This window comes from Panthera uncia, chromosome B1, assembly GCF_023721935.1.
Source record: "Panthera uncia isolate 11264 chromosome B1, Puncia_PCG_1.0, whole genome shotgun sequence".
NCBI classification, from domain to species: Eukaryota; Metazoa; Chordata; class Mammalia; order Carnivora; family Felidae; genus Panthera; species Panthera uncia.
Window position 1 is genome coordinate 166,137,578 of NC_064811.1, and position 27,662 is coordinate 166,165,239.

Genomic DNA, 27,662 nt, shown 5'->3' on the forward strand with positions numbered 1-27,662 from the left:
CTTTGGTGGATCATGTGTTACCACATGATCAAGTGAGGCTGAGAGGCTCTCCACTTTGCAAGTGGAGATTGTCCTCAAGTGGGGGCTCCGTGTGGCAGGATGCTCCCCTGCCCTGACGCTGTGGCATGCCTGCCTAGCTCGGAGTCTAAGAGTGTGCTTTCCTTCGTGTGCGAGACCCAGGGTTCCAAGAGCTCTTCCCTCCTCGAAGGTTACGGACGGGGAAGCGGCTGCTTTTTGCCATGCCAAGATGCTCCGGCTTCCTTATGGGAGTGGTGGGGCAGGAGGGGTGTAAGCAGAGGGTGCAGAGAGTTCGGACTGGGAGGTGGGCAAGCTTTTGTCCCTCCACCTCCATCCAGTGGCCAGCCCCTGCAGAGAACATGCCATTCCCTCGCCAGAGCCTTGACAACAATGGAATTCGTGTTAATAACCTGGGTGCAGAAGAACAGTGAGAGCAAACACACAATGCTTTCTTTGTGTCTGACAGTTGGGTACCTTGAGCCAAAAACCTCCTGAAACTCCCTGAAGATAACGTGAGCGTTTCTTCCCGTGACGGGGGCGCCATGACTTCCAGGCAGCAGGCAGCCACATCTGCGCCTCTGACGGTGCCTGGGCAAGAACGGTAGCGCGTCACCACTGTCTGGGGGCAGCTGCCGGAGGCGCTGAGACGGCTGCCCGGGCTCGGCCTATGATGGGGGCCTGGAGGGGCTTGTGCGGCAGAGAACGAGATTGAAGAGGCAGGCTCTCGCTCCCTATACTTCGGTGCCTCTGGGGAGTTGAGGGAGCAAGTAACTCTCTTCCAAAGCCTAAGTCGGCTTTGATTCCTTGTGAGAGATCAAAGGCCCAGCCTACCATTTCCTTGTAGTAGGGGATCCAGCTGCTTGGAACATGCTGAGTCCTCGGTGGTTTCTAAAGAGTCAAATCAACTATCTTCCCACAAGGTAGTTAATATTTATTGAGGGCTCATCATGTGCTAGACACTGTGTTAAGTGGTTCATACACATGACCTCATGGACACAAGACTCATACTATATCAGTGGCATAGGTACTAAGATCCTCACTTACGAAGGAGGAAACCAACGCTCAGAAACAGTAAAGGGCCTTGCTCAAGGTCACATACAGCATGTGGCGGAGCCAGTGGGAATCCAGGCAGGAAACCTACCACATCTGGCTTCTTAATCACTACTTGGTGCCCAGTCTGACTGGGGGAGCAGATTCCAGAAGTCAGAGGACCGCAGTTCCATCCCAAACAAGACTGACGTGAGGAGGGGAAGAGGGAAGCCACGGGCCCATCTGTGGGCTTGTCTGTAGGGCCGTCCATAGGTGCTGGGATTGTCCATTTGTCCCTCCTCTGGGGAGTCCTTGCCACTCCTCAGATTAAAAGACCCAGAGATCTTTCCGTCAACAAACTGGCAAAGAAGCTAGAAACTGAATTCTAACCTATACTTTTCTGTAGAGAACAACGGCTATCTCTATAGAGGTAAGGGTGTTGGGAGGGTTTTCTGTTTGCCTGTTTGTTTTTTGGTAGTGAGCGCTGGGAATAAAAGACCCTTCTCAAAACCACTTCCCTTTCAGATCTGCCCTGGATTAAACTCTGGAGACACAAAGCCACACCTTCCCACTTCCTGTAGCCGGCTAGAGCCCAACATTTGCACGCCCAGATTCTTTGCGCTTCAGCTGAGAGCCTCCACAGATGGTCAGCCTCTGCATGGGAGGTAAACTCTCAGTCTGTCCTCGGCCTGCCTTCACTTGAAAGAGAAACGCAGCCCATTTCCTTTTAAGTGGCCTGCCTTTGGATTTTCCAAAGACTGAGCCATTGGTCAGATGTGTGCTGAACTTCCCTTCCTGCCAAAATGAAGCAGGAGCTTTCCTGTAGTCCTGAGTTCTGAGCCAAGGAGGGCCGAGGTTATTAAGACAAGGAGAACCGTCAGGGGCTCCAGCAAGCTGACAGTTGCTGGAACTGTCACAATGAGAGATACTGTACAGTTATGGGTTCTCACGGTGAAACCAACAGCCTGATTAGATTTGGGGGTGAGGGAGTTCAAGAGGCCATTCTTTACTAGAATTCCCAAACCTCAGCAGACCTTCACAGCCTGAGTGAGGCAGCATAGAGCAGTGGAATGTGCATTGAACAGAGACTCCGACTTGGGTTCCAATTTTGGCTCTGTCGGTATTAGGGTTTTAAAAAAAAAAAAATTTTTTTTTTTTTGTTTTGTTTTAAGAGCACTCATGAGTGGGGGAGGGGAAGAGGGAGAGAGCAGCTCAAGCAGCTCTGCTTGAGAGTTGGATGCTTAACTGATTGAGCCACCCAGCTGCCCTAGTGTTAGGTTTTTTACAACCTTAGAAAGTCATGGTGGCTTCGTGGGCCTTGGTTTTCTCGTAAGGAAAATCAGGTTGGACTAGATGATCTGTAAGGGCTTCCAGCTCTAAACTTTCTAAAAATCTGTGATTCCTCTCCCATTCTGGAGATAAAATAGAGATAAAAATCGTGGGTTCTCAAGGAGGTAGGATTCAATCATGCCCTCCTGACTCTGGGTCCTGGCTAAGAATTCCTTTGGCAGTGGAGAGAAAGGGACCTGGAGCCTCCTGGAGAAGCTTCCTGGTCTTCACACAGCCTGAGGTGGCTGGAGATAAAGGCCTGGGACATGTCCTTGGCAGGGGCCTAGGTTTCAGGAGCCCACTCAGGAGAGTGCAGAGTGCCACGCCAGACTGCAGAGATGGGCTGTCACCCACCTGTCACCCACCTCCTCCACCTGCCCCAGGATGGGGACGAGCCAGCCTGATTTGCAGAAGGAAGATGTCCCAGGCCAGGAGGCCTCCGCAAGCCCCAGTCTAAATGAGGTTCCAGAGCGACACGGCTGGGAATGAGGCAGCCCGGGTTCTGCCTTCCCCAGCCCCACGATGTGCTGAATCAAACCTCTGGTTCTCTGCAAAGACCATGTGAGACAGACGGAGTCTCAGAATGAAAGAATCGGGTTACTCACTGTTTTAGGGACAATCTGTTTCTTAGGCTGCCCAATCTTGAAAGGAATCCTAGGAGAGAAAGAGACAAAGAGGGATTTTAGGAGAAACGGGGAAGGACGTAGCTGAAAAGAACTGATGAAGTCAAGGCCACTTGACTTCAAGGGTAATGAGAGCCAGTGGTCTGCTCCTGGCACTCGAACCACACGCCCTGTGGATCTAGGGCCGTCGGCAGCCAGGCTGGGCTCTGGAGGGTGATCTTCCCATGAACAGTGTCGGATAGAGGTCCTGGGCACCACCTTCTGCCCCAGAGCATCTTTCCTACTAGTAGCCAGGTGTTGAAACACGTTGCAAAGGTGAGGGCAGGGAAGGGGAGATACCACACGACAGACAGTCATTGTAAATCTGTGCCCTGAGGAGCTGCAAAGTCAGAATTACAGGCTCGCTGGGGCAGCTATCATCCTTGAAAACAAGCGTTTAAAAACACCATGAGAACCACTTATCGTCTGTATTAGGTGCTTCGCTACTTCTCTATAGAGGACTTGTTACGTGGCTGGAGACAGAGGATACACTACAGGGCATTAAGGCCCAGCCAGGCTGGGTTATTTCTGGTGAGAACTGACAACGTGAAACGTGGCTAACTCAAAGAGGGACCTGAATCTAGCCCAGGTCTGCCCTCTGCACCTCAGGTTCTCTACTTGGAAATGGAAGGCAGTTTGGCATAACAGAAGGAGGATCAAGAATCTAGCCTCTAAATCTAGGCCCCCCTCCACTGCCCCCCACCGTCTCCCGCTCTGAGGAGCGGGCTGCCCCCTGGCAGGTAACGACTGCCCTGGGATTCATTGCCCACTCTGTGAAAGGACAGGGTTAGACTGGATAATTCAGAAGCTTCCTTGAGGCATGAAAAATTCTGATTCTACAATTCTGAGAAGCGTGGTCCCGCTAGGAGCAAACACAGTGCATTCCAACTGCTGGAGAAAAAGAGGCTCCCCAGAGCCCCCAAGGTAGCAGTGAGTGAAGCACCCCTGGGATCAGCTCAGGGCACAGGGAGTCAGCAGGAGAGTCCCCAGGGCACGACTCCACTCCCACTCTTCTCTCAGCGCTCAGGACGCTGCAGTCCCTCCCTTTCAAACCTCCCGCTTCCAGCTTCCACCGCTGCACCCGCCCCTTTCCTCCGCACCCCCTTCTGCCCAAGCCTGCTTTCTCTTGGCCCAAACTGACCAACACTGTTGCTAAACCCAATGGTATAATTAACCACCGATAATAACCCCAGACAACGATCCGGTCGAGAGGATGGGCCAGCCTGAGTCACAGTGGTTTAAATTTAATTTCTGGAGGACATCCTGTTTATTGTTAACCCAGCCCGGTAATTTGGGAGCATTAACCCTTTGGGGGCTGGCTGATTCACGTGGCTTCTGTAAACAAATAATCAGTGGCTATATAATTACCAGGGGAAAGGTAAGCTCTGAAACTGAAAAGAAGAGAAAGGGAGAAATTGCTCTTTCCCCTCCTCAAATCTAAAGAACAGAGGTTAAGGGAGCTGAGCTCCATAGTCCCCTCCTCGTGTCCCCAGTTACTTTTCCCCAAATCAGGGATTGGAGTTGACTGACACAATGGTTTTGGACAGTGAACAACTGCCCTCAAGGACTATTTTGGTGACAGTGCAAATGAGGTCCTGGTGGCATTGAGAGAAGATTGAGCCTGCACGAAGCATGTTGTGGGATAATAAGCTTTGGACCAGGAATCAGAAAACTGATCTCTGCCTTTGACTAGTTTTGTGATGCGAACAAATCACGGTCTCTCTGGAGCTTTTTCTTTCTTTTTCTTTCTTTCTTTCTTTTTTAAATTCTTTTAATGTTTATTTTTGAGAGAGAGAGAGAGAGGGAGGGAGAGAGAGAGACGAACGTGAGCAGGGAGGGGCAGAGAGAGAGAGGGAGACACAGAATCCTGAGCAGGCTCCAGGCTCTGAGCTGTCAGCACAGAGCCTGACGTGGGACTTGAACTCATGAACTGTGAGATCGTGACCTGAGCCAAAGTCAGCACTTAACTGACCAAGCCGCCCAGGCGCTCCTGGAGCTATTTCTTAAACTCTAAAACAGAGGAGATGGAAACTTGAATTCTAAACTGAATCTCTGTTCCAGGAACACGGGGCAGGGTGAAATTCTACAGAATTCTCAGAGTGGTCTTCACAATGATTCTAACTTGGAGTCTAGTACTACAGACTAGCTATAAAGAAATGAAGAACTTAGATGCCATTATTTGTGGTGCCACAGCCTCTCTAAATCTTAATTTGGAATCACAGTATTTTTAGAATTGCAAGTTACCATAGAAATTGTTCCAGTTCAACCCTCTCATTTTGTAGATGAGAAAACCAATCTGGAAAGGTCCAGTGACTAGCCCAGGGTCATCCTGCTGGTTCACGACTGAACCAGGAGTAAACAATCCACTTTTCTCTCTGCTATTCTTTGCCATGAATTTGTTATGTTTATTTGAAGGAACTAAGGAAAATCATCTGATCAAAATACCTAACCTTAAAATACCGTGGAATTTCAAAGGGGCTCACTATTCTTGAAAAGACTGGAAATGCAAGGAATGAGGAGGGCAGCATTATCGGGAGGAAGGAGGCTTGTGCTGACCCGGCTCCGTCTGAACAAATGATAGGTTCCAGGTATCATGTTGGCTGAGTGCAAAAACGTCACTGATAATGTCTTTGAGACAACAGGTAAAGAACCTGGACTGTCCAGGGCAACTGGGACACATGGCCATTACACCCACATGGAATGCCTTCCCTTCTCCCAGCTTGATCAAAGCTGTTCTCAAGTCCAAAACCTTGCTTACCTTCTTCTAAATGTCTAAGACTTCATTTGGCATTGAAAAATAGCCTACCTTTTATATTAATTGAAGTTTACCCATTTAAAAAGTAAAACATACTCATCAGAGAAAACTTGGGAAATACAGCAAAGTCAGAGACAGAGAGAGAGAGAAAGAGAGAGGGAGAAAGGGAAGGAAAAGAAGGAAAAAACCAAAACAGCACACGGTCTCATATCTAAAGATAACCAAGGCTAATGTTTTGGTGTTAATTATATTTTAAAAGTTTGCAGAAAGAAAAAAATCTGAAGCAAATATGCCAAATGTTAATAGTGGTTAATTCTGGGTGGTAAGAGTGTGATTACTGTTTTCTTCTTTGCACTTTCCATATTTTTCAAATAAACTAAAAAAAAAATCCCTTGTTTTTTTCCTTGACTACAAAAATAGCACCTGATCAGTGTCAAACACTTGGAAAACATGGAAACACACACACACACACACACACACACACACACACAAACAGTAACACCCTGAATCTGTGTGTAAATACATGGACATGTGTACATATGCATATTTATATAACTTAAAAAACCTAAACATATCATAAAGGCTTCTATATGCCAAGATGTGGTTGTCATCAGCCTGCCCTGTTAAGAGCTACCTAGTATTTCATTATATATCCCTATTTTATTTTTGTGATCCACATCACTTACTAATGATCATTTCAACTGTTTCCAATTTTTCTTCTATTATTAAAAACACTAATAGCTAAATCTTTGTGTACATCAAGGATTAGTCACATAGGATAAGTTCTTAGAATTGGAATTGCTGGGTCAAAGGATATATACATGTCTAAGGCTTTGATACATTTGCCAAATTGCCCTGGAGGCAGATTGAGACAGTTTACATTTTTTAAAAGATTGAAATGGTTTACATTTTACCACTAGCCCTTTGGCCTGTTTATCAGGATTTTTTCTCTGGCTTAGCGTTTGCCTTTCCCTTTTGTGCAATTAATCTGAGTTTGCTTTTATCAAAGTTACACGTGTGCATGGTTTAATAGGACAACAAGGTTTGTTAAGTGAAACATGAGGTCCTACCCTTCCTCCCCCTGCCCTAATCTCACTTGCCCAAGACAAGCACTTTTCGACTCTGCTGGGTTTTTTGGCACGTACCTTTGCATCTCTAAATAAAAATGCATCTATTTCTATCTCTGGTTAGGTTTTAGGCACTAGCTGCTGACTTTTTCTTTTGCAAGGGGAAGATTTAACGAAACCAACCAACTGACCAAGCTCTTGCAGGCTTCTACCCGTTACACAAAGGCACATCCGAATCTCCTCTTCTTCTCGATGCAGTTACGTGATTTGGTCAGATCAATAAGTAAACTGTTGGGAGAATAATGTGATTTCTTGTCCTTCCTGCATGTGGCAGCCAGCAGATTTTTCAGCCTCAGCCAAACCTTCAGAAGCTGCAGAGTTCCGAGCCAAGCCTCGCAGCTAGGCCACTCCCAAATTCCTGACCTGTAGAAACTGGTACTGTTGTTTGGAGACGCTAAGTTGTGGGGGAATTTGTTACACAGCAATACGTAACTAATAACACTGCATGCTTTTGCTCCTAAAATTGTCATTTTTTCTTTCACGTGCTGAATTTTCTATGTATTTACTGTCTAAATTTACTCTTAATATATTCACTCGTGTCAGGTATTCACTTCTTGAAGCGGTGTCCGAGGCAGCCTCCAAGCTGCTCTGGTCAGGACGGGTCGCCTCGGCCCCTGGTGTAGAGCTGGAGGCCCAGGCTCGCCCTTCTCCTGCCTCCTATAGGAATTCTGACACCTGGAATCCGGGTCTTCCTCTTTGCTGGTTTACTCCTCGTTTGGGCAGAGTAAAAGTGTGTGTGAGATCACCTTTTGAGACTTTGCATAACCAAAACCTCTTTGCTCTGACTCACACCAGTTAGTCTGACTGGGTATAGAATGTAGGTTGGACTTCATTTCTTTCAGAATCTCACAGACTTTGCTTCCCTGGCTTCTCATTTCCCAGTGCTATTGTGGTGAAGTCTAAAGCACTCCGATTTCTATCCTTTGTAGGCAACCTACCCATTCTTCATGCAAGCTTCTTGAATCATGTTTGTCCCTGGTGGTATAAACTTTCACAGTGATGTACCTCACCTCGTGGGTCTAATTGCACTCACTGTGCTGGGATACGCACCAAATTCTTTCAATTTGGCAATTTGTAATCTTTCGTTCTGGGCTTAAAAAAACTTTGTTGTGGCTCGTGTCTTCCCCCATTTTCTCTGTTTCTCATTTCTGAAATTCATTTTTTTTTAATTTTTAAATTTTATTTATTTTGAAGGAGAGAGAGAGAGAGCAAGCATGGGAGGAACAGAGAGAGAGAGAGAGGAACAGAATCTGAAGCAGGCTCCAGGCTCCGAGCTGTCAGCACAGAGCCCAGTGCGGGGCTGGAACCCATGAACAATGAGATCATGATCTGAGCCGAACTTGGATGCTTAACCAACTGAGCCACCCAGGTGCCCCATTTATTTCTGAAATTCTTGTAATTCCAGTGCTGACCCACCTTGGTTGCTTCTCCAGTTTCTTTATTTTTCAACATTTCGTATCTTCTAATACTTGTAAAGTTTTTCATTTCTGCTATCATATTTTTAATTTCTGAGAGGTCTTTTTACTTTTCAGGATATCCTTTTTTTTTATGGTATCTTGTTTTATTTCATGGATGGCTTCTCTCTCTGATGATCTTTAAAAAAATTCTTTTTTAGGGGCGCCTGGGTGGCGCAGTCGGTTGGGCGTCCGACTTCAGCCAGGTCACGATCTCGCACTCCGTGAGTTCGAGCCCCGCGTCGGGCTCTGGGCTGATGGCTCAGAGCCTGGAGCCTGTTTCCGATTCTGTGTCTCCCTCTCTCTCTGCCCCTCCCCCGTTCATGCTCTGTCTCTCTCTGTCCCAAAAATAAATAAATGTTGAAAAAAAAAATTCTTTTTTAATGTTTCTTTATTTTTGAGAGACAGAGAGAGACAGGGCATGAGCAGGGGAGGGGCAGAGAGCGAGGGAGACACAGAATCCAAAGCAGGCTCCAGGCTCTGAGCTGTCAGCACAGAGCCTGACGGGGGGTTCGAACTCACAGACCGCGAGATCATGACCTGAGCCAAAGTCGGACGCTCAACCGACTGAGCCACCCAGGCGCCCCATCTCTCTCTGATGATCTTAATAGACAGATTTACAAAAAGTTTCTTCTGCCTTCCTTCAGTCTCAGTTTCCCCTCAAGTTGTTTTCTGCTTTTGCCTCCATTTTTCACACTAAACACTCCCCTTGGGAGTGTGGTAATCTTGGGTGTCTGCTCACATACGGGACTGGAGACAAGACAGCTGATCAGAAGCTGTGAGCGCTCAGATATTGTCTGCGTACTGTGTGCAGTGACCTGGCTGAGCAGTGTTGTGGGGAGCCCCTGATGTCAGTATCTGTACTCCCGGGCAGGTAAGATTTCCTAGAGAATTTTTCAGTCTCTCGTCATGGGAGTAAAGGCCCAGCAGAGTTGTTCCGAGAGCTCAGTGAGTAGAAGAGGTCACTCGAGCACATGCCATGCATGCAGGTGCCATGGGGGAGGGGAAGGGTTGTCTTGGCACTCCCCACGCATTTCTTCACTTCACCCTCCTGCCTTCAGGATGGCAGTCCTGCCCTCAGCTGGGCTTACAGTGGATCTGTGTTTTGTGGGCCCAAAGCTTATATGATTTTGTATGCCTTTTAAAGAAAAAGAAAATGAATTTACAAATATCAAAATTGGATGGGGCCCCTAGATGGCTCAGTTTGTGGAGCATGGGACTCCTGATCTCAGGGTTGTGAGTTTGGGCCCCAGGCTGTATGTAGAGATTACTTAAAAATAAAATCTTTTAAAAACATTAAAAAATATTAAAATTGGCATGAAAGTGTTTATTTAGACAGAGAAAAGAACATAATAAATTACAAGTTATAAAAGCTGACAAATAACATGAAATCAAAAAATCAAGAATAACCTAAAATTTTTATTAATCGTCTGCCTGACACACCTCTGTATTCATTTCCCTGCATTTTTTGGCTGCATAGTCTATGATTGCCTCTTCATGTGACACCGAGTGGGTAACATCATTTTCGTAGAGAAAAGAAAGGTAATTCAGCCTTTCCTCTAGTACGGTTGACTGAAACTTGTTTTCTATCATTGACAGTTCAGAAAAGCTTTTTTTTCCAGCTTACCAGTAATATATAAATATAATAAAAATTCTGCTGTAAAACTTAGGAAAATCTCGTTTCCTTCATAAATAAACTGTAAGATTTCAGGACACATTTCAAGGTTTCTTGTATAATGACTACTCTTAACCACTCTCTGAATTAATGGGGGTAACCAGCTTCTCTGTTCCTGATGTCGCTGGCGGAGGGCCCATCATGAGTTTTGTCATCTTCGTTATCTTTCGTGTTAAGAACTTTAAATTGTTTTATCAATGTGTTCTAATGATTTGCGCCTCTTTATTAACTAGATTATCAAACCATCGCTCCTCTTTAAAACCGATCTCATTCTTTTTTAAGAAATATTCTTTTTTTTTAAATTTTTTTTTCAACGTTTTTTATTTATTTTTGGGACAGAGAGAGACAGAGCATGAACGGGGGAGGGGCAGAAAGAGAGGGAGACACAGAATCGGAAACAGGCTCCGGGCTCTGAGCCATCAGCCCAGAGCCTGACGCGGGGCTCGAACTCACGGACCGCGAGATCGTGACCTGGCTGAAGTCGGACGCTTAACCGACTGCGCCACCCAGGCGCCCCAAGAAATATTCTTAAAAAAATTTTTTTAAACGTTTATTTATTTTTGAGAGACAAAGAGAGACAGAGTGCAAATGAGGGAGGGGCGGAGAGGGAGGGAGACACAGAATCCGAAGCAGGCTCCAGGCTCTGAGCTGTTAGCACAGAACCTGATGCAGCGCTTGAATTCACAGGCTGCGAGATCATGACCTGAGCTGAAGTCAGATGCTTAACCGACTGAGCCACCCAGGCAAACCCCTGATCTCATTCTCTTAATGAATGACTAGGTTTGAGTACAATTTGAAAATGTTTTGTTGCACTTTGATTTCAGAATATCTCTTGATTTAACTGCTCACCTGTGTCACTTTTGTTTTGTGTTATTTTTTACCCAACTTTTCCCTTAGTTTTTTTCTTCTTTAAAAATTTTTCCCCAGCTTTATTGAGATACAATGGATCTATATAACACTGTGAAAGACATACAACTTTTTTTTTTTTTTTAATTAAGCTCTACATCCAATGTGGGATTTGAATTCATAACCCCGAGATCAAGTCGCATGTTCTACTGACTGAACCAGCCAGGCACCCCTTTCCCTTAGTTTTTAAATACATTTAAAGATCACAAAAAGAGGTGCCCTCTGTATATTTCCAATTCAGGAACCTGAAATTTCTCACGGTTTTATCAAAGTTTTCAAAAAATGTCCACAAACTGCAGCTAAAACAGCATATTTCCAATTCAACCCTCCAGTCGCATCCCAAAAGGCCTAGGCTACTCCAAAGCTGCCTGACATGAGGGGTAGTATCAAGTAGCAAAAGGAGGAAGTGAAGGCAGACGTTTTCTTAACTGAATGCAGTATAAACACATTGTTGATGTTTGCAAAAACAGAGGATCATGTGAACACACAGCTAAGGTTCCTTCTGGGTCTTGGACAAGGTCCATGCCAGCAAGGGGCCCTGAAGCTTAAATTTTATTAAATAGTTTTTACATAGTAAATCCACCTTTGTGTGCCTAGTATAGGAACTCCCTGTCTCATACTCTCCAAGGGGTGGGGCCCCTTCATTCTTTTGCTAGGGTGAGGCAGGGACAGTCTCCCAGGGACACCGAAGTTGGAGAGGAGATGGCAGGGCTCTAAACTTACTCAGAAACAGCTTTCAACCAGTTCTTCTGATCCGAGCGCTCGGCTTCACCCCACTTCTGGAAGTACCCAGTGCCACCGATTACTGACCCTTTGAGGATTCTGTGATGTAAGTCATGATGGCTTGTGGTTTTCCTAAATGCCAGTTTGGGATCTGGCTTTCCTGGAACTAAGTCAGTTACTGCATGCAACTGCATTCCAATTCCCAAATGTTGTTGATGTCTCTATCCTCCCTGAATTTGTAGATCTATGCCTTAAAAAAAAAAAAAATCACTTTATTGTGCTTTTTTTGTGGGATTTGTGAGGGAGATAAATTACATGTACGTATTCAATCTGTCATCTTTGCTTCAAAGCTGGTTTATTAATTTTTAAATAAGAGCTTTATTGAGGTATAATCCACACACCATAACGTTCATCAAGTGTACAATTTGGTTGTTTTTGGTATATTCAGAGAGTTGTGCAACAATCACCATGATCTAATTTCAAAGACATTTTCATCACCCCTAAAGAAACCCTGTATCTATTAGCATCATGCCCCGTTTTCTCCTCTCCTTCCAGCCCACAGGCAAACCAGTAATGTACTATCTCTACGGATTTGCCTATTCTGGACATTTCATATCAATGGAATTATACAATAAGTAGCTTTTTGTGTTGGCTTCTTTCAATCAGCAAAATGTTTTCCAGGATGATCCATGTTTGGGCATGTATCAGTCCTTCATCCCTCTTTTATCACAGAATAATAGTCCATTGCAGGGATACACGACATTTAGCCACACATCCACTTATCCATTTATCCGTTCACTGAGCGGTGGTCACTTGGGTTGTTTCTACTTTTTGGCCATTATGAATGCTGCTCCTATGAACATTTGTGTACATATTTTTGTGTGGACATATGTTTTCATTGTTCTTGGGTATATACCTCGGAGTGAAACTGCTGGGCCATACGGTAAGTCCACGTTTACCCGTTTACCCTTCTGAGGAGCTGCCAGACTTTTCCAAAGTGGCTGCGCATTTTACATTTCCACAGTAGTGTATGGAGTTTCCAATTCCTCCACATCCTCACCAACACTTGTCATTGTCTTTTTTATCTTAGCCACTCTGGGGGCTATTTCACTGTGGTGTGATTGGCATTTCTGTAATGACTAATGATGTTGAACATCTTTTCATATGCTTAGCAGTCATTTGTAGGTCTTCTTTGGAGAAACATCTATTCAAACCCTTTGCCTATTTTAAAAATGGGTTGTCTTTTTAAAAATTTATTATTATTATTTTTTTAATGTTTGCTTATTTTTGAGAGACAGACCATGAGCGGGAGAGGGGCAGAGAGAGAGAGGAAGAATCTGAAGCAGGCTCCAGGCTCTGAGCTGTCAGCAGAGAGCCTGATGTGGGGCTTGAACCCATGAACCATTAGATCCTGACCTGGGCCGAAGTCGGACACTTAACTGACTAATCCACCCAGGCGCCCCATCTTCTTTTATTGTTGAGCTGTAAGAGTTCTTTATTTAGGGTACAAGTGCCTAATCTGATATATGATTTGCAAATATTTTCTCTCACTTTTGAGGGGTTTTTTTTCACTCTTTTAATGGTATGCTTTGAAGCACAAACATTTTAGGTTTTGAAGAAGTCTAATCCATTTTTTTGTTTGTGCTTTTGGTATTACATCTAAGAATTCTCTGCCAAATTCAAGGTCATGAAGACTTATCCCTATGTTTTCCTTTTATGATTTCATAGTTTTAGCTTTTACATTTGGGTCTTTGATCAATTTTGAGTTAATTTTTGTATATGGTGTGAAGTAAGGGTCCTACTTTATTCTTTCGCATGTGGATATCCAGTTGTCCTGACGCCGTCGAAAGGACTATCCCTTCCCCATTGAACTGTCCTGGCATCTTTGTAAAAAAAAAATCAACTGACCGTAAATGTAAAGGTTTATTTCTGGACTCTTAATTCTATGCCATTGATCTACGTGTCTATGCTAGTACCACAATGTCCTAATTATTGGACTTTTGTTGTAAGTTTCAAGATTGAGAAGTATTGAGCTTTCCAACTTGGTCAAGACTGTTTTGGCTACTCTGTGTCCCTTGCATTTTCATATGAATTTTAGTGGTTTATTTTTTATATTTAAATCATCACTCCATTTAGAGTTTGAATGTTGGCCAGCCAGTTGTTTAGTTATTTTAACATAATCTAAAAAATAAACTATCTTTGAAAAATCATTTTATTAGGGTTAAATACTTCTATTCCATACCACAGACCTGTCTACTCTTTGGCCAGTAACACAGATTTTAATTATTTAGGGTTATAACAGCTCTTAATTTCTAGACAAACAGATCTCTTCTCATTACATTTCATTTTCAGGTAATTTACTGGCTATTTTAATTTGTCTTAATATTTATTTATAAGTTTATTTATTTGGGGGGGGAGGGGCGGAGAGAGAGGGAGACACAGAATCCCAAGAGGGCTCTGTGCAGAGCCCGACATGGGGTTCAATCTCATAAACTGCAAGATCATGACCTAAGCCAAAATCAAGAGTTGGATGCTCAACCTCCTGAGCCACCCAGGTGCCCCTGTGTTACTTTTTTTTTTTTAACTTTTTTTTACATTTATTTATTTATTTTTGAGAGACAGAGAGAAACAGAACACAAGTGGGGGAGGGGCAGAGAGAGTGGGACACAGAATCCGAAGCAGGCTCCAGGCTCTGAGCTGTCACAGAGCCCGACGCGGGGCTCAAACTTACAAACCATGAGATCGTGACCTGAGCTGAAGTCAGAAGCTCAACCGACAGAGCCATCCAGGCGCCCCTCCCCTGTGTTACTTTTTAAGATGAACCTCAAAATCATAGGTGGTGCGCCCCCCTCCAAAATCAAGATACTTATTACTGAAAATGCATTATATTTATAGATTAACTTCTGAAGATCTTACATTTTTACAAATACTACATTTGCTCATTCAGGGCCATAACATTTCTTTCCATTTATTCAAGTCTTTTTATTAGGTCTTTTAGTCTTAAGAGTTTTTCCATATAGGTCCTCTACTTTTATTTTGTTTAATACCAAGATCCCAAAGTAACACTTACATGTGAAATTTTTAGCCCTACACAGGTCTTAGGTACATTCCACGAGATTTTTAATTTTTGGTTGTACTGCAAATGGAATTCTCTTTCTCATTTTATTGTCCTGGTACACAGGAAAGCCATTGGGTATTAAATATTTACCCTGAAACCATTCATCACACCTATATACTTAAGCTATACAGCCTGAGAAACTCAGGTAGGAAAAAACCCCCAGAATTAGATTTTCTAAATAGCCAAGTCATATCACTTGAAAATAATGATAAAATTTCCCTTTTCTTTCTCAATGTTTCATACCCACTTCTTGTCTTGTGTGTTATAGCATTGGCCAGAAATTGGAGAAAAATGTTTCTGACTTTAGTAAGAATGGTTCGAATCTGATCTTTCACTATTAAATAGGAAGAAGGCTACTGGTTCCATTCAGAAAGACTTCTAATAGCAAGGAAATATCTTTTTGTTCCTAGTTTCCTAAAAGACACAAAGATTGGATTTTTAAATTATATCACAGTGCCTTTTTCAGCATACATTTAGATGACCAGTTTGCTCTCTTTGACCCAGTACTGTGATGAACTGTGCGAATGTATTTCCTAAGACTGAGCCACTGCTTCCTTACTGAAGAAAACTCTGCTTGGTAAAGGGTCAGGTTAACTAGCTTTGCTGTGTATGCATCTTGCTTTCTGATTATGCCACATAAGCCCCTCAAGTGCAGGGACTGAATGTTACTGTTCTTTGCAACTCCCGTAAGTACCGTACAAGGTACAGTGTTATTTTCAACCTTTCGTTGAATGGATGTTCGGTAAATATTTATTGAGGGCCTCCTTTATGCCTAGAACTCTGCTAGGTTCTAGCAATATCAGGATGAACAAGACGAACTCATTCTATGATCTCATGGAGCTCATGGTCTAGTTTTGCGCACACAGTAAACACTGGATAAATGATTCAACAAATAAACAAGTACATGGCCCCAAGGGCCCTATATAATACCATACTCTAATTTAAGTTTCCTGAAAAAAGTTACTCTCAGATAAGGCTTTAGAAAGAACAAATAAAGGTAATATCACTGTCTTTGGGTCTCCCAGTCCTTATCCAACTCAAACAAAAGCTAGAAAGGGGAAAGTGTACTCGAGGAGACCGAGGAAACGGAGGTGGCCTTTGGCGTCCACAGTAAAGCCAGGTGATGTTATCAGAGTGTGGGTTTAGGGAAAACCAACATTTCAAAGAGCTTAAGAGGAAATATGAAGGGAGAAGAGTCTCCTGGGCTTATTCCAAGGCTGCCAAATGGTCGATATGCTCCCCTCTGTCGGAGGAAGGGCCAGAAAACTGGGGCAGGTGCCCCACTACCACTGAAGCAGTCAAAGGTGGCGACGGGAAAGCGAGTAGAAAGAGCAAAACAGCCACCCTTCAAGCAGCTCTTCTGCCTCTTCTTGCCACTGCCTCCCTGATCTCCCCCTGTGGCTCTAGGGACTTCTTCGGGACAGACAGCTGCTCTGGAAGGCGTGTGGCAAGAGCAACAGCATCGCAGTGGCTCCTCGGCCCAACTGGGGTGGTGGATCGAGGCTGACAGTCCTCCAGGACCCGGGATGGCTCACTGGGCCTCGGGACCTCAGTTCCCCTCCTCCTCACAGCTTTCCTTAGGCTCTCCCCTTGGCATGGGGTGGGTAAGCAGAGGTCCGGAGAGAAGACAGGGCCTGCTCCCAACAGGATGTCTCTGCCCTGGAAGAAATCAAGAGGGCTCTGAGCTCCCGGCCTCTGGAGTAGGATTCCTTACTTGGTTCTACTTGCCATTCCGTAAATATGAGCACCGGAGGGCAGGAGCAGGGATATTTTGGTCTGAGCAACAAAATGCAGAGAGCAGTTCTCTCAAGCGTACTCTCCTCCAACCTCCAACATGCCCCACCTCAAAACAGAAAAAAAGTTCTATGTATACAGAGGGAAAGGGGGAAAGATTTACTTTCACAATAAAGAAAAGTCAACAGGATGTTCTCCAAAGCTACAAATACACTTTTTCAAACAGTAAATATCTCTATTAGCAGCACGATGCCAGTTGGCTAATTCTGTCTGTCTCGGTAAAACCTTTCCAAAAAAGCTCCTGCTCTTGTGTAATGTCTATTTACAAAAACAGCTCTTTTGCATTTTCAATTTGCTAGGTTTCTCAATCTTTTGCTTCCCCACCCCCTCTGCTGCAGAGGCTGAGACAAGAGGCAGGCCCAGATGGCAGTTGGGTGGGGATCCCCTGGTCACCCCAGCAGATCCCTTAGCCCCGCCTTCTTTGGAGAGTCCTCTGCTTCCATTACAAAGATGAGTGGAAAGAAGCTGAAACCTACACATTCTTCCCTGGTCTTCACCTTGGCCTCTGGAATTCATTTCTGCTGAATGTGAATAAGCCTCGGCCTGGCTTGGGGGTGGCAAGAACCCTGAAATGATTCAGTCTATGCCACCCCACACTTTCTGATGGATCACAGTTTTGGGGGCAGGGAGGAGGTGAGGGAGGTGAGAACGGAGGGAGGGCTGAGCAAAGAGTAGGCGGCAGCTGATAGTGGCTGAAATCCTGGCTCCCCGGGGAGTGGTCTGGGCCTGAGTCACTGTCTCGGCAAGAGCAGGAAGGTGGGCGAGAGGCAGCAGCTTCTGAAGGCTGGAAGGACAAGCCCCTCCCCCGTCCCGGCCCTTCTGTTACCCTGTCCTTGGGTCACTGCCTTCCCTGGTCTGAGGCCCCACCAAGGCTATCACCACCTTGACACTGGGAGAGAGAACAGAGAGCCGGGTGCCGGACAGGGCTTCTGGAGAGGCAGCCGGCTCCGGCAGAACAGCTGCTTGCTGGGTGTCATCCCCTCTGCAGGGCCAGCTGGCCATGATGCCAACCGGCCACACGAAGTTCAGCCTGAGCAAGGACGTGAGAGACCCCATCACAAGGGGAAATGAACTGAGCTGCAAAATACCCATTTCCAGCACCTCTGACCACAGCGCCCTCTCTCACCCCCCACCGCAGTCCTTCCTCGAAATTAGCCACATCTAAAACCAGAGCAACACACACTACCCTACTCGCCACCAGTCCGAGGAGGTATGTGTGTGTTTAAAAATAAAAGGCATGACTCTGTGACTTGGCTGACTTGTCACTTGGACTAGAACAGTCCCCCAGCTCAGCTGTGATCCCTTCTTCTCCACTGTTCCCCACGCTGACCTCTGAGAAGTTTAGACAGAATGAATCACAGAATGGTCAGTGTGATCTCACAGAACGTGAGATCACAGAAATCATCCAATTAAAGTGACCATTTATGGAGCATCTACTATTGCTGGTTTGGGCTGGGTACTTCAGAAACATCCGCTCATCTAAAGCGGTCCACTCCTGTACTCCTCACAAGAGACAGTGTGCTGGATAGGGGGGCGTGCTCTGGAGCCACACTGCTTGGCTTTAAGTCCTTGCTCTGCCAGCCGCCAGCTGTGAGGCTTCGGACAAGTTACCTAACCTTTCTGTCTCTCAGTTTCCCTGTCTATAGACTGGGACAATAACATAGCTATCAAGTGGGGTCGCCGTGAAGGCCAAATGAGTTTAGTGCTCAAAACAGATCCTGTCGTAGGTCAGCAGCCTGTAAATACTGGCAGTAAAGGCAGTGGTGGTGATATTTTGATGATGAAGATCAAACTGAGGCCTGAGGGAGTGGCTCACGCTCAGTTACACAGAGGTAAGTATGGTTAGGAAACCTGAAACAATTCTTTTCTGTTTGGGGGGCAATCAGCCACTGCCAGGCCCCCCAAGTGAATCCATTTGCCAACAATGAATGGGGACTTCCTCCCAAGTAGTAAAAGGATCTGTGACAGAAGTCTGGAGGCTGATGGAGCATCTAAAGGTCAAAAAAAGGGAGGAAAGAAGGCAATTCAGGGAGGGAGGTTGTTTGTTTATTTTGTAGCTCTTTAGAAAATGGGTTCTCCATGTTATAAAAGGGAAACAGAAGGCATTGCGAGGTCAAAGTCTTCTCCTGCTTAATCCACAAGCCGGAGACAAGCCTCAGGGGCCTGCTTTCCATGCTGATGGGGCCACGGTGGCTCAGATGCCCACAGACTGCGAAGTGCCGGGCCAGTTGTTTAGCTTCTGAGGCACGAGCTCTAATCTCATGTTCACTTCTGTCTCTTACCAACGAAGGATTGTACAAAGAGCTTTCAGTCTACCTTTTCTCTTATCTGCTGAAGGTTTGGAAGCAGAACGGAGGAAGAGGAGGAGGAAGAGGAGGAAGAGGAGGAAGAGGAGGAAGAGGAGGAAGAGGAGGAGGAAGAGGAGGAGGAAGAGGAGGAGGAGGAGGAGGAGGAGGAGGAGGAGGAGGGCTGAGATGGAAACTCGGAAACTCGCTCCTAGGCCCACTGTCTTGGGACATCCTCACCTACCGGCCGTAGGAGGCAATAATTCCCTTGCTATGAGCAGTGAGGTCAGCTCTAGTCGTGATGGCAGTCAGGCTAGGCATGACAAAAGTTAACAGAGAGTATTATAAAATATTGCCAACACTCAGAAAGTTAGAATACATAATAAATACTCCTGTATTCACCTACTGTTACCGCGTTTACAATACTGAGCCACACTTGCTTCAAATCTTATTCTTTAAGCAACGTAACAGCTCAGATACTGTTGATGCTCCCTGAGTGTTACAGTCTGATTCCATTTCCTTGTCTCTCCTCATGACCTTAGCGGTCACCACGACCCTGAATTTAGTATGTATTATTCTCACCCTTTCACTACATTTGTTTAAATCCGTGAGCACAATACAGTATGGTTTTATAGGTCTGAACTTTATAAAAATAGCACAATATTGAATGTATTACTTTGAAACTAACTTTTTATGACCAGCATTCTGTTTCTGAGATTTGTCCGTGTTGATAGATATAGCTGCACTTCATTCATTTTGACTACGTGTTTCATTATGTAAAGACAGCACACATAGGCTGGACATCTATGAACAATGAAGCAACTAATACTCCCCTGCACTCACCTGCTGCAGGAGAGCTCAGGTTTCTCTGGGTGACTGTAGAAATCTCCAAAGTGATTGTATTGTGTCAATTTTTACCTCCACGCTCTACGCCACCCTGCACCCGATGCCAGTGGATGGGAGCTCCCCCTGATTCTCATCCTTAGATACTTGGCATTGCCAGACTTTAAAATTTTTGCCAGCCAGATGGCTGTGAAATGGCATCTCATTGTTACTTTAATCTGCTTTTCCCTGATTACTAAGAAACCAACATCTTGGTATAGGCTTTTGTCCATTTGGGTTTTCTTTTCTATAAAGTGATGACGTTTTTCACATCTATGGATTAAGTTCTTATAAAGTACATTGCTGGTGCTCTTCATAGTTGCCCCTTCCGTATTTCTTATTATAACCCACGAAAAACAACTAAGTAAACCAACAACACGGAGTCATAGCTATTAGCTTATAGCCTGAATATTTGTAATAAACACCTAGATCAGTGTGTTTCTAAATGGGATCACTCATCAATCATGTAAACCGCTATACGTTATTCCAGTGTGTTTGCCCACAACACACCGGGTCCAAATTAGACATGGGATCAATTGAAATGCATCATTCTTTAAAAATGAAATAGAACATAATAGAAAATATAGGAATGCATCACACATATACCATGTGAAACTTTTATTTGAAGTATAAATGTTTTTGTGTGCTGCAATAATGAAGGTTTTTTTCTTTCCTTTCTTCTTTTTTTTTTAGGCTTCATGCCCAGCGCAGAGCCTAACATGGGGCTTGAATTCACGACCTTGAGATCAAGACCTGAGCAAGAGTTGACGCTTAACTGACTGAGCCACCCAGGAGCCCCTCAAAGGTATTTCTAACTGCAAGTTGTGGTCAAAAAGTTTTGGAAGCCACTGTCCAAGTTAGCCCCCTGGCTCCATTCTTCCTCTGGCCTGAAGTACAGACTGTTGCCAAATTAATCTGATTAACTCACTGATTTCCCCATGCCACTTCCTTGCTCAAAACCTTCAAATTTCAAAAGCTTAAGCTCAATGTCAGTCCCTCAGCATGGCACTCAGAGTACTGACAGTGGGGCCCCAGCCGCCATCAACGAAGCCTCTACCCAAATCACTACTTGCTAAACCCAAGCTGGTCTCCTGACCATCCACCCCAAATACTCTTGATGCATTCCGTCTCCACACACCTTTTCCACACTATTCTTCTAATGTGGACCCCTCGCCCCCCACTGTAACAAATCACATCCTCTGAAATCTTTCTTGACGATGCCACACCAACATTTATTGGCTGTCATTCCTATGAATCCCGGGCACTTTCCAGACACTGGCTGAAGATAAGTATCGATTCTTACAGCCTTCTGACTGTCCACCAGTATTAAGTATCAGCACAGGCCCTAGTACATTATAAATGTTCAATGAGCATTAAATCAACAAAAATTTTATTGAGCATTATCTGTATGCAACATGTTATACTGGGTCCTGTTTAATGGACTAGCTACCAAAATAGTGGGTTTGGGGAAACAACAGCTTAACTGCCAACTCCAAAGCCACTTCAACACATGTACGTCAAGAGTGTAACACAGAAGAAAACATCCTTGATGAAGAAGCTGTGGGATTCAACATACTTGCCTCTTTCCAACTACTCCCAAATCTGGAAAGAGCCCCTTCCCCTCTCATTACAAACAGCTGGAACAAGAGTGAGATGTTTTACATTTGTGCCCAAAGCAACGTCAAATACAGGGTCTCACAGGCTCACAGGTCCCTGCCTTCTGGGCATGACCATGCTCTGTATAGAAGAAAAAGCCTGGGGGGGAGTCTGGCCTGTCCGAAGTGAGTGGGAGGGCCACCCAAGGCGGGGAGGCCTCAGAGTACCACAAAGCTGACATGGTCCAGAACACCTGGAGGTCTGCAGGACACAGGACTTCCTCTTCACTTTACATGTGAAAACTGACAACTTCCTGTAATTCACTACCAACCTGGTAGTGTTCATACAGACCAGCAAAGTAAAATAGCGTCCTTTGGGACCCAATCAGCTTGGGAATGGTCTTCCACTTTTCAAGCACAGAGAATACTCAGATTTTAGTTCTAGCTCTCCCAGGTACTCCGTGAGTGAATTCTAATAACTTGTCAAAGGGAGATAATAAGACCCGAACTACATACTGCCAAGGGTAGATGTGGGGACGAAATCAGATAATGGATGGGAAGGTAACTTGAAAAGGTGAAAGCACTATACGAATGCATGATAGCAAGAGTAATACTAGAGGGAAAAGAGATTCCACTGAGAACATGTTTGAAACAGAATGGATGGTTCAGACTAACCCAGCAGTTTACCTTCTTTCCTTTGTAGTCCATTAACTTCATTTAACAATTACTGACTAGGTACTTACTATGTGCAAACAGTGCGCATACACAAACGTGAAGAACTTGTAGATCCTGCCGCCATGGAGTCTGTGTGGGAGAGGAACACGTTTTTGGTCCCTGGAAGGATGTGGAAGTGCTACAGGAGTTCTATGCAAGTTCGGAAGAGGATAGTTTGGGGAGGGGGTGGAGAGGAGAGAGGAGAGAACAATCAGAGACAGCCTCAGGGAGGCGCTGAGGCCACTTCTTCCCTCTTTGATTTAACAACAGCACGCTTAGAGGCTCTTCATTTGAGGAAGTGGCTTATAGGTTCTGCACATTTTTATCTGAAAACTTTTCCTGAGCTGAGGCAAGCCAGGAAATGGAAAAAAAAGTGCTCATTCATACATTCAGTAAACATGCACTGATTGCTGGGAATACTACTAGGGATATAGTGATGACCAAGCCACAGTCCCTTTCTCAGTAACTTGCAGACTAGGGGGTCACTGACAAGTAAACCAACGATTCAAGTCCAGATGCTAATGAGGGTCAGAGCAAGGGGACCCGGCTCAGTTTAGTGGGGTGTGGGGGGCTGTTCAGGGGAGACCCTCAGAAGAGGCAAAGCCTGCCGTTATTCTGGAAGAATGAGTGCACCTTGGCCTGGTGGATGAGGCGGCGAGGGGTGGGAGCAAAGGGCATTGCGGCAGAGGAACAATGCATATAGAGGGGCAGAGGCACGAGAGGCCGGGGAAAGCTGAGACACAGGAGTAATGTGGACAGCCAGATCCAGAAAGGCCTTATAAGTTACGGCCCAGAGTCAGGCCTTTATCCTGAAGATGATGGGGAGGGCATATAGGGTGAGAACATGGGGGGGACAGGTCCCAAGGAATACCAATATTTAAGGGGCAGACAGAGGTAGAAGAGCCCAGAAGAGTCAGAAAACAATCATATTTGCATAGTCTCCATTTTTTTCACAACAGGCTTGGGTGGCAGCGTCAGCTTGGATTATCCATTCCATGTCAGAGGTGGAGAAAACAAGACCGAGGAAGGTTAAATGCCTGACCAGGCCACACTGTGAAGGAGGGAACCAGAACCTGAACTCAGCCCTCTACCTCCCAGCCACATTTATCTGCACTGACTCTAATTTCCTTCATTCTGAGTCAAACCTCTGGATCCCTAGTATAGGAAGATTTCCTCCAGGACTACTTTTTTCCTTGACCTTGAACCCAAAGAGCATCAAGGCATGTGGTTCCAGGGAAGGCTATAACCCCTGATGACAGCGAAGCCAGGTAAATAAGCCAGATTCTTCTTAATTCTGTTGAATTCTCCCTCCATACAATAATAAAGACACATACACATAAGAAGAGAGAGGAGACCAGCAGAAGGAGAGGAGAGGGAAGCACCTGACTTAAGCCCAAATGGTGAATCAGTGATCTGACATATGAACATAAAATGCCTCCTTCCTCGCAGGGCACACCACTGGACAGCCTGGCTTAAAGACACGTGGGTGGTCAGTGGGTGAATGCATGGGTAGATGAACAGGAAGGCAGCAGGTACCCACAAAACAAACGGGGTGGGCGGGCTGCATGCACAGAGGAAGCGGGGAACAAAGACCTCTTACTCTTGATGCAAAATCCACAGTGTGCAAAGGGCATCAATATTGGACATTTCTCACTGTGACATTTTGAAAGCCTGGCCTAGCCCAGAACAATGGTTACCCTCTGGGGACCAGGGGCTGAGTGCCCCTAGGCCTTATTCAATGATGGCTTGGCATACCCCATGTGCTTGGTGAACTTGACCTTGGGCATCAGCCTCCCATGATGGCTCTACGTCACTCTGGTCTCTTCCCCCACTGAGAATTCCAGTCTTGGATGAATGGATGGATTCATTCTGGGAGCAGGAAAACCACTCCAGGAGTGAATCAGAAGGACCCAGCCCTGGTCCCTTTGCCAGCCATTGAGCCAGGAACTGAGTGTGATTGTGTGCCCAGGCGCCGGTGCTGTTCCCCTCTCAGGGAGATAGGGTCAGGGTCCACGTAAGAGATGACGTAGTCGCCCTCTAAAGAAGAAGAAAAAGGAATCTCAGCTTTGAGGGACAAAGCCGCCCTTTTGGTTCTGACCCTCAGTCCAAAGAGGTGCCAAGCTGCACATGTACTAATAAGTTAATTCTACAGGATAAAAATCGCAGCTTTTGCTGAACAGTTAGTTGTCAATTTCAATTCTCTGCAGCCTGACAGACCTCAGGAAATAGGCTACTACTTTTTCAGAAAAAAGCTTCTTCAAGATGGGTGGGAACAGCATGCCTCAGATCACCAAGAGAATATTCTACTCTGGTCTGGGCTCTGTTCTCCTCCCGATTTGTGAAGAAAAGGTCAATTTATTTTTAAATTTGTAAATGCCAATGTAAGCAATATAAAACATCTGAACTTCCTGCTTTCTTACCTTGAAAAATTAAGCAAGAGAACTCCAACGATTCAAGGTGCAGCAGGCAAGAGGACATCTGTATCACAAGGCTGGGAGACCCAGGCTGACATTTTAAGGAAGTAATTCCTCTAGGAAAGGGAACTGAAGGATTGCTACTTTGCCCATTGTTAACTAGGTTATAACAAGATGGGAAAGTTAGCTAACTTTCAAGGCTCTGGCCCCGTATCGGCCTCCTGGAGCTAAGGTGGAGGGAAAAGGAGCAGTTCCTACTGGGGCTTATTAGGGCACTGCTCCAGGCTGCCCTCGTGTGCAGGCACCAACTGTCTAACGTTTGTCCATCAATCTTTGTCTAAGAAACAGGAGGGAGGAGGGGACAGAAATGGTTTAAATTTTGTATTACAGAATTGTCCTGAACACTGACTGACATTAGCTGCTTGTCGCCAGAGCTTAGTCTCCACTAATGGTCAAATGTGAGCCCATTAAGAGCCTTCCTGAAGGATACTCTACTATCTTCATTCATTCATGACTAGTTATCACACATTTACTTTGTGAAAAGAAACAGCTAGACTATGAGGACAGAGTGGCAAACATGTTCCCAATGCTAATGGATCTTGGATTCCAAAAGGTTTGATTCATCTTGTACATCCCCGGGGGGGTGGGGTCAATGTATTCAGACAAGCAAACTACGGCTGGATCCTCTGAGGTTTCGCATTATGGATATGCAGGTCCTTGGGCCTGAAGGTAAGGCCCTTTGGGCAAACTGAGTCTTACAAAATAAATCAACCATTAAATATTATGAAGTATCTACCATGAACCTAGCACATATAGCAACGTACCTTCCAACTCTGGAGTCGTGACTCTACATCTCTGAGACTCCTAGCGTCTTTTCTCATGGCCTGCTAGTCCCCATAATGTTTAAGCTTACCAACCGCTATTTTCAAGAGAAAGCAGTGAGTGGGTAATGGCCCTGGAAATGATTAAAACTAGTCCAATCCCACACTGGGAGTGTGGGTGTGGGTGTTCAATTCTGGACCTTTCCAAAAGAGAAGCAAGTTTTGTCCTTTGAAGACTGTCAAGTGGTGCAAAGGCTAGTCATCTGAAAGCGAGTGGCTTTTTGATCAGTGAACTGGGCCCAGACTGCCAGTGAGGGCTACAGCTCTGGGGCCGCGGGAGCGGTGAAAAGATGCCCACAGGGAGAAAGAAGGCATTTACTCCACCTCAGCGGATATTTACAAGAGGAGGAGACAGGAAAGTTCCTCACTTCAAGCAGCTGGGAAAAGACGGGACGAGCTTGGAAGAGAAAGAGTCAGGAAACAGACGCAGGATTCCAGGCCAAGGAGATCCCCCGCCCCATATCCCGGTGAGTCCTGCCGACAGACGGAGCCTCCGGGAAAGCACCGGAGGAAGGGCCCTCGAACGACCCTGGGTGGAGGGTCCGTGTGGGCAAGGCAGGCAGCGGGGGCGAAGGGACTCAGGTGGGCGCGGGCAAGGCGCACGGCGGGCCTGGGGCTCCAGCGGCTGTGCTGTCCCGGCCTCACTCACCAGCTCATGGTCCTGAACCTGGCCCTGCTGCCGGGGTCCTCGGCCGCTACAGGGTCCTCAGGGATCACTTCCGGATTCAGCCAGTCTCCAGGAAGTGACGTGAACCCCGCCCACTGTGCCCGGAAGAGGCGGGGGTGGGCGGGGCTCGGGGAGTTAACCCTTCCGCGGCGGCGGGCGTCCCGCGCACTTGCCCCGGCCCGCGACCTGGGGTATTGCCTCACGGGGCTTGGGGTTCAGCCTGTGCCGGCGGCGTGGGAACCCCCGGGTGCGTTTTCTGCCTGAGACAGTGGCTTGTAAAATTCTCATTCGCTTACTACACGTGCCTCTTAACCTTGTTATTGCCTCAGTTTTTCTGTCTGTAAAGAGATTTCTAATCCAGAGACAGTAGCAGTATTTGTTGATGGGAGAAGGAGCCATGGGGTCATCTGAAGTCTGGGGAGACTTACATTCACTGTATGGTCTTTAATATCTTTGAAATTTTGTACCCTGCACATGCCTTACCTGTTACAAACAAAGAAACAAATGGATCTATTCCCTTCTGTGAGATGGCATAGGGCTCTGAATATAAACAGGTGCTTTTCAGGTTGGAAATGTTCTGTAGCTTTAACCAACAAAAGAGAAAAAAAGAGTAAGGATTGCTCCATGTCTCCCAGTCTTTCCCTCTGCTCCCCTCTACAGAACCCAGATGATGTGAATGGTCCCATTCTTTTTACTTGGTCATTTAACAAATATTCACTGAGCTCCTGCAATGTGCCAGGCACTGTGTTAACCTAAAAGATACAACCATGAAAAAGAAGTAAGGATCCTGCCCTTATTCTCTCCCAGAGCTACTTACCTAGAGAGAGAAGTAACTGGCAACTAAGTAATAACATAGGTTGGAAAAGGACAGGGCACTGTGGCTGCCTATAAGGGGCTCCTGCAAGCTGCCCATGGGTTTTAGTGAAGGCTTCTAGGAGACACCAATGTGTAATTCAAGTCCTGAAGGCTAATCAGGCTAGGTAGGTTAATCCTAGATGAGGGCTGGAGAGGGTCCAGGCAGAGCAAACCTGTCTTAGCTGAGAAGGGGACTGAGTTCCAGGTAAACGGCTCACTTTGGGTCTCCCAAAGTCAGAATTCAGGTCCTTAGTGCCTCAGAAGCTGCCTGGGGTCCAGGGCCATGTTGGCCTCCTCACCCCTAAGAACCTCTCTGCGTTAGAAGAGAGGAGCAGGCAGTGAGGCCTGTACAGGTTAACTGCTGGGCCCACAAGGGCCTTCTCTCTGAGAATTCTCTTCCTTCAAATGGATCTTAAGTGTTTTAGGGTCATTTGGAGAGCAGCTAAGTCATTGAACAGAAGACATGTGTTACTTGTCCTGACTTCCCAGGTCAGGAGGAGTAGGGGGCTCAGAGGATCTTCCACAAGAGACAGTCTCTCATTTGTGTTTCCTGTTTCCATCTTTGAGGGTCTAGAGTTTGACTCAACAGAGGTTTTCCAGCCAAGTGTGTTACACAGATCGGCTTCATCACCATGTTCTTCCTCAGGAAACAGGCCAAAATGAGCACTAGAGAAGGCTTGAAGAATAAAGATGAGGGAAAGTCACCAAAAGGCAGCCAGGGCACAGAGTGGGCAAAGGGAGGGACAGTCCCTGCTGCTGTGTACAAGGTGTGGTGGATG

General features: G+C 45.8%; 1 protein-coding gene across 3 annotated transcripts in view; it reads right to left on the reverse strand.

Moving 5' to 3' along the window:
* Window positions 1–26,111, reverse strand: part of BIN3 (bridging integrator 3) — a 42,752-nt gene extending 16,641 nt beyond the window's left edge. The window contains exons 1-3 of one of the 3 annotated variants that reach the window (XM_049631561.1): window positions 26,011–26,111; window positions 22,096–22,156; window positions 2,982–3,030 (exon numbers count right to left, since the gene is read on the reverse strand). Coding sequence is in view for 1 of the 3 variants with exons in the window: in XM_049631559.1 (XP_049487516.1) it covers window positions 2,982–3,030; window positions 26,011–26,018 (57 nt within the window). In the remaining 2 variants the exon portion in view is untranslated. The other 2 variants (XM_049631559.1, XM_049631560.1) reach the window with 2 other exon arrangements.
* Window positions 26,112–27,662: the final 1,551 nt, after the last annotated feature.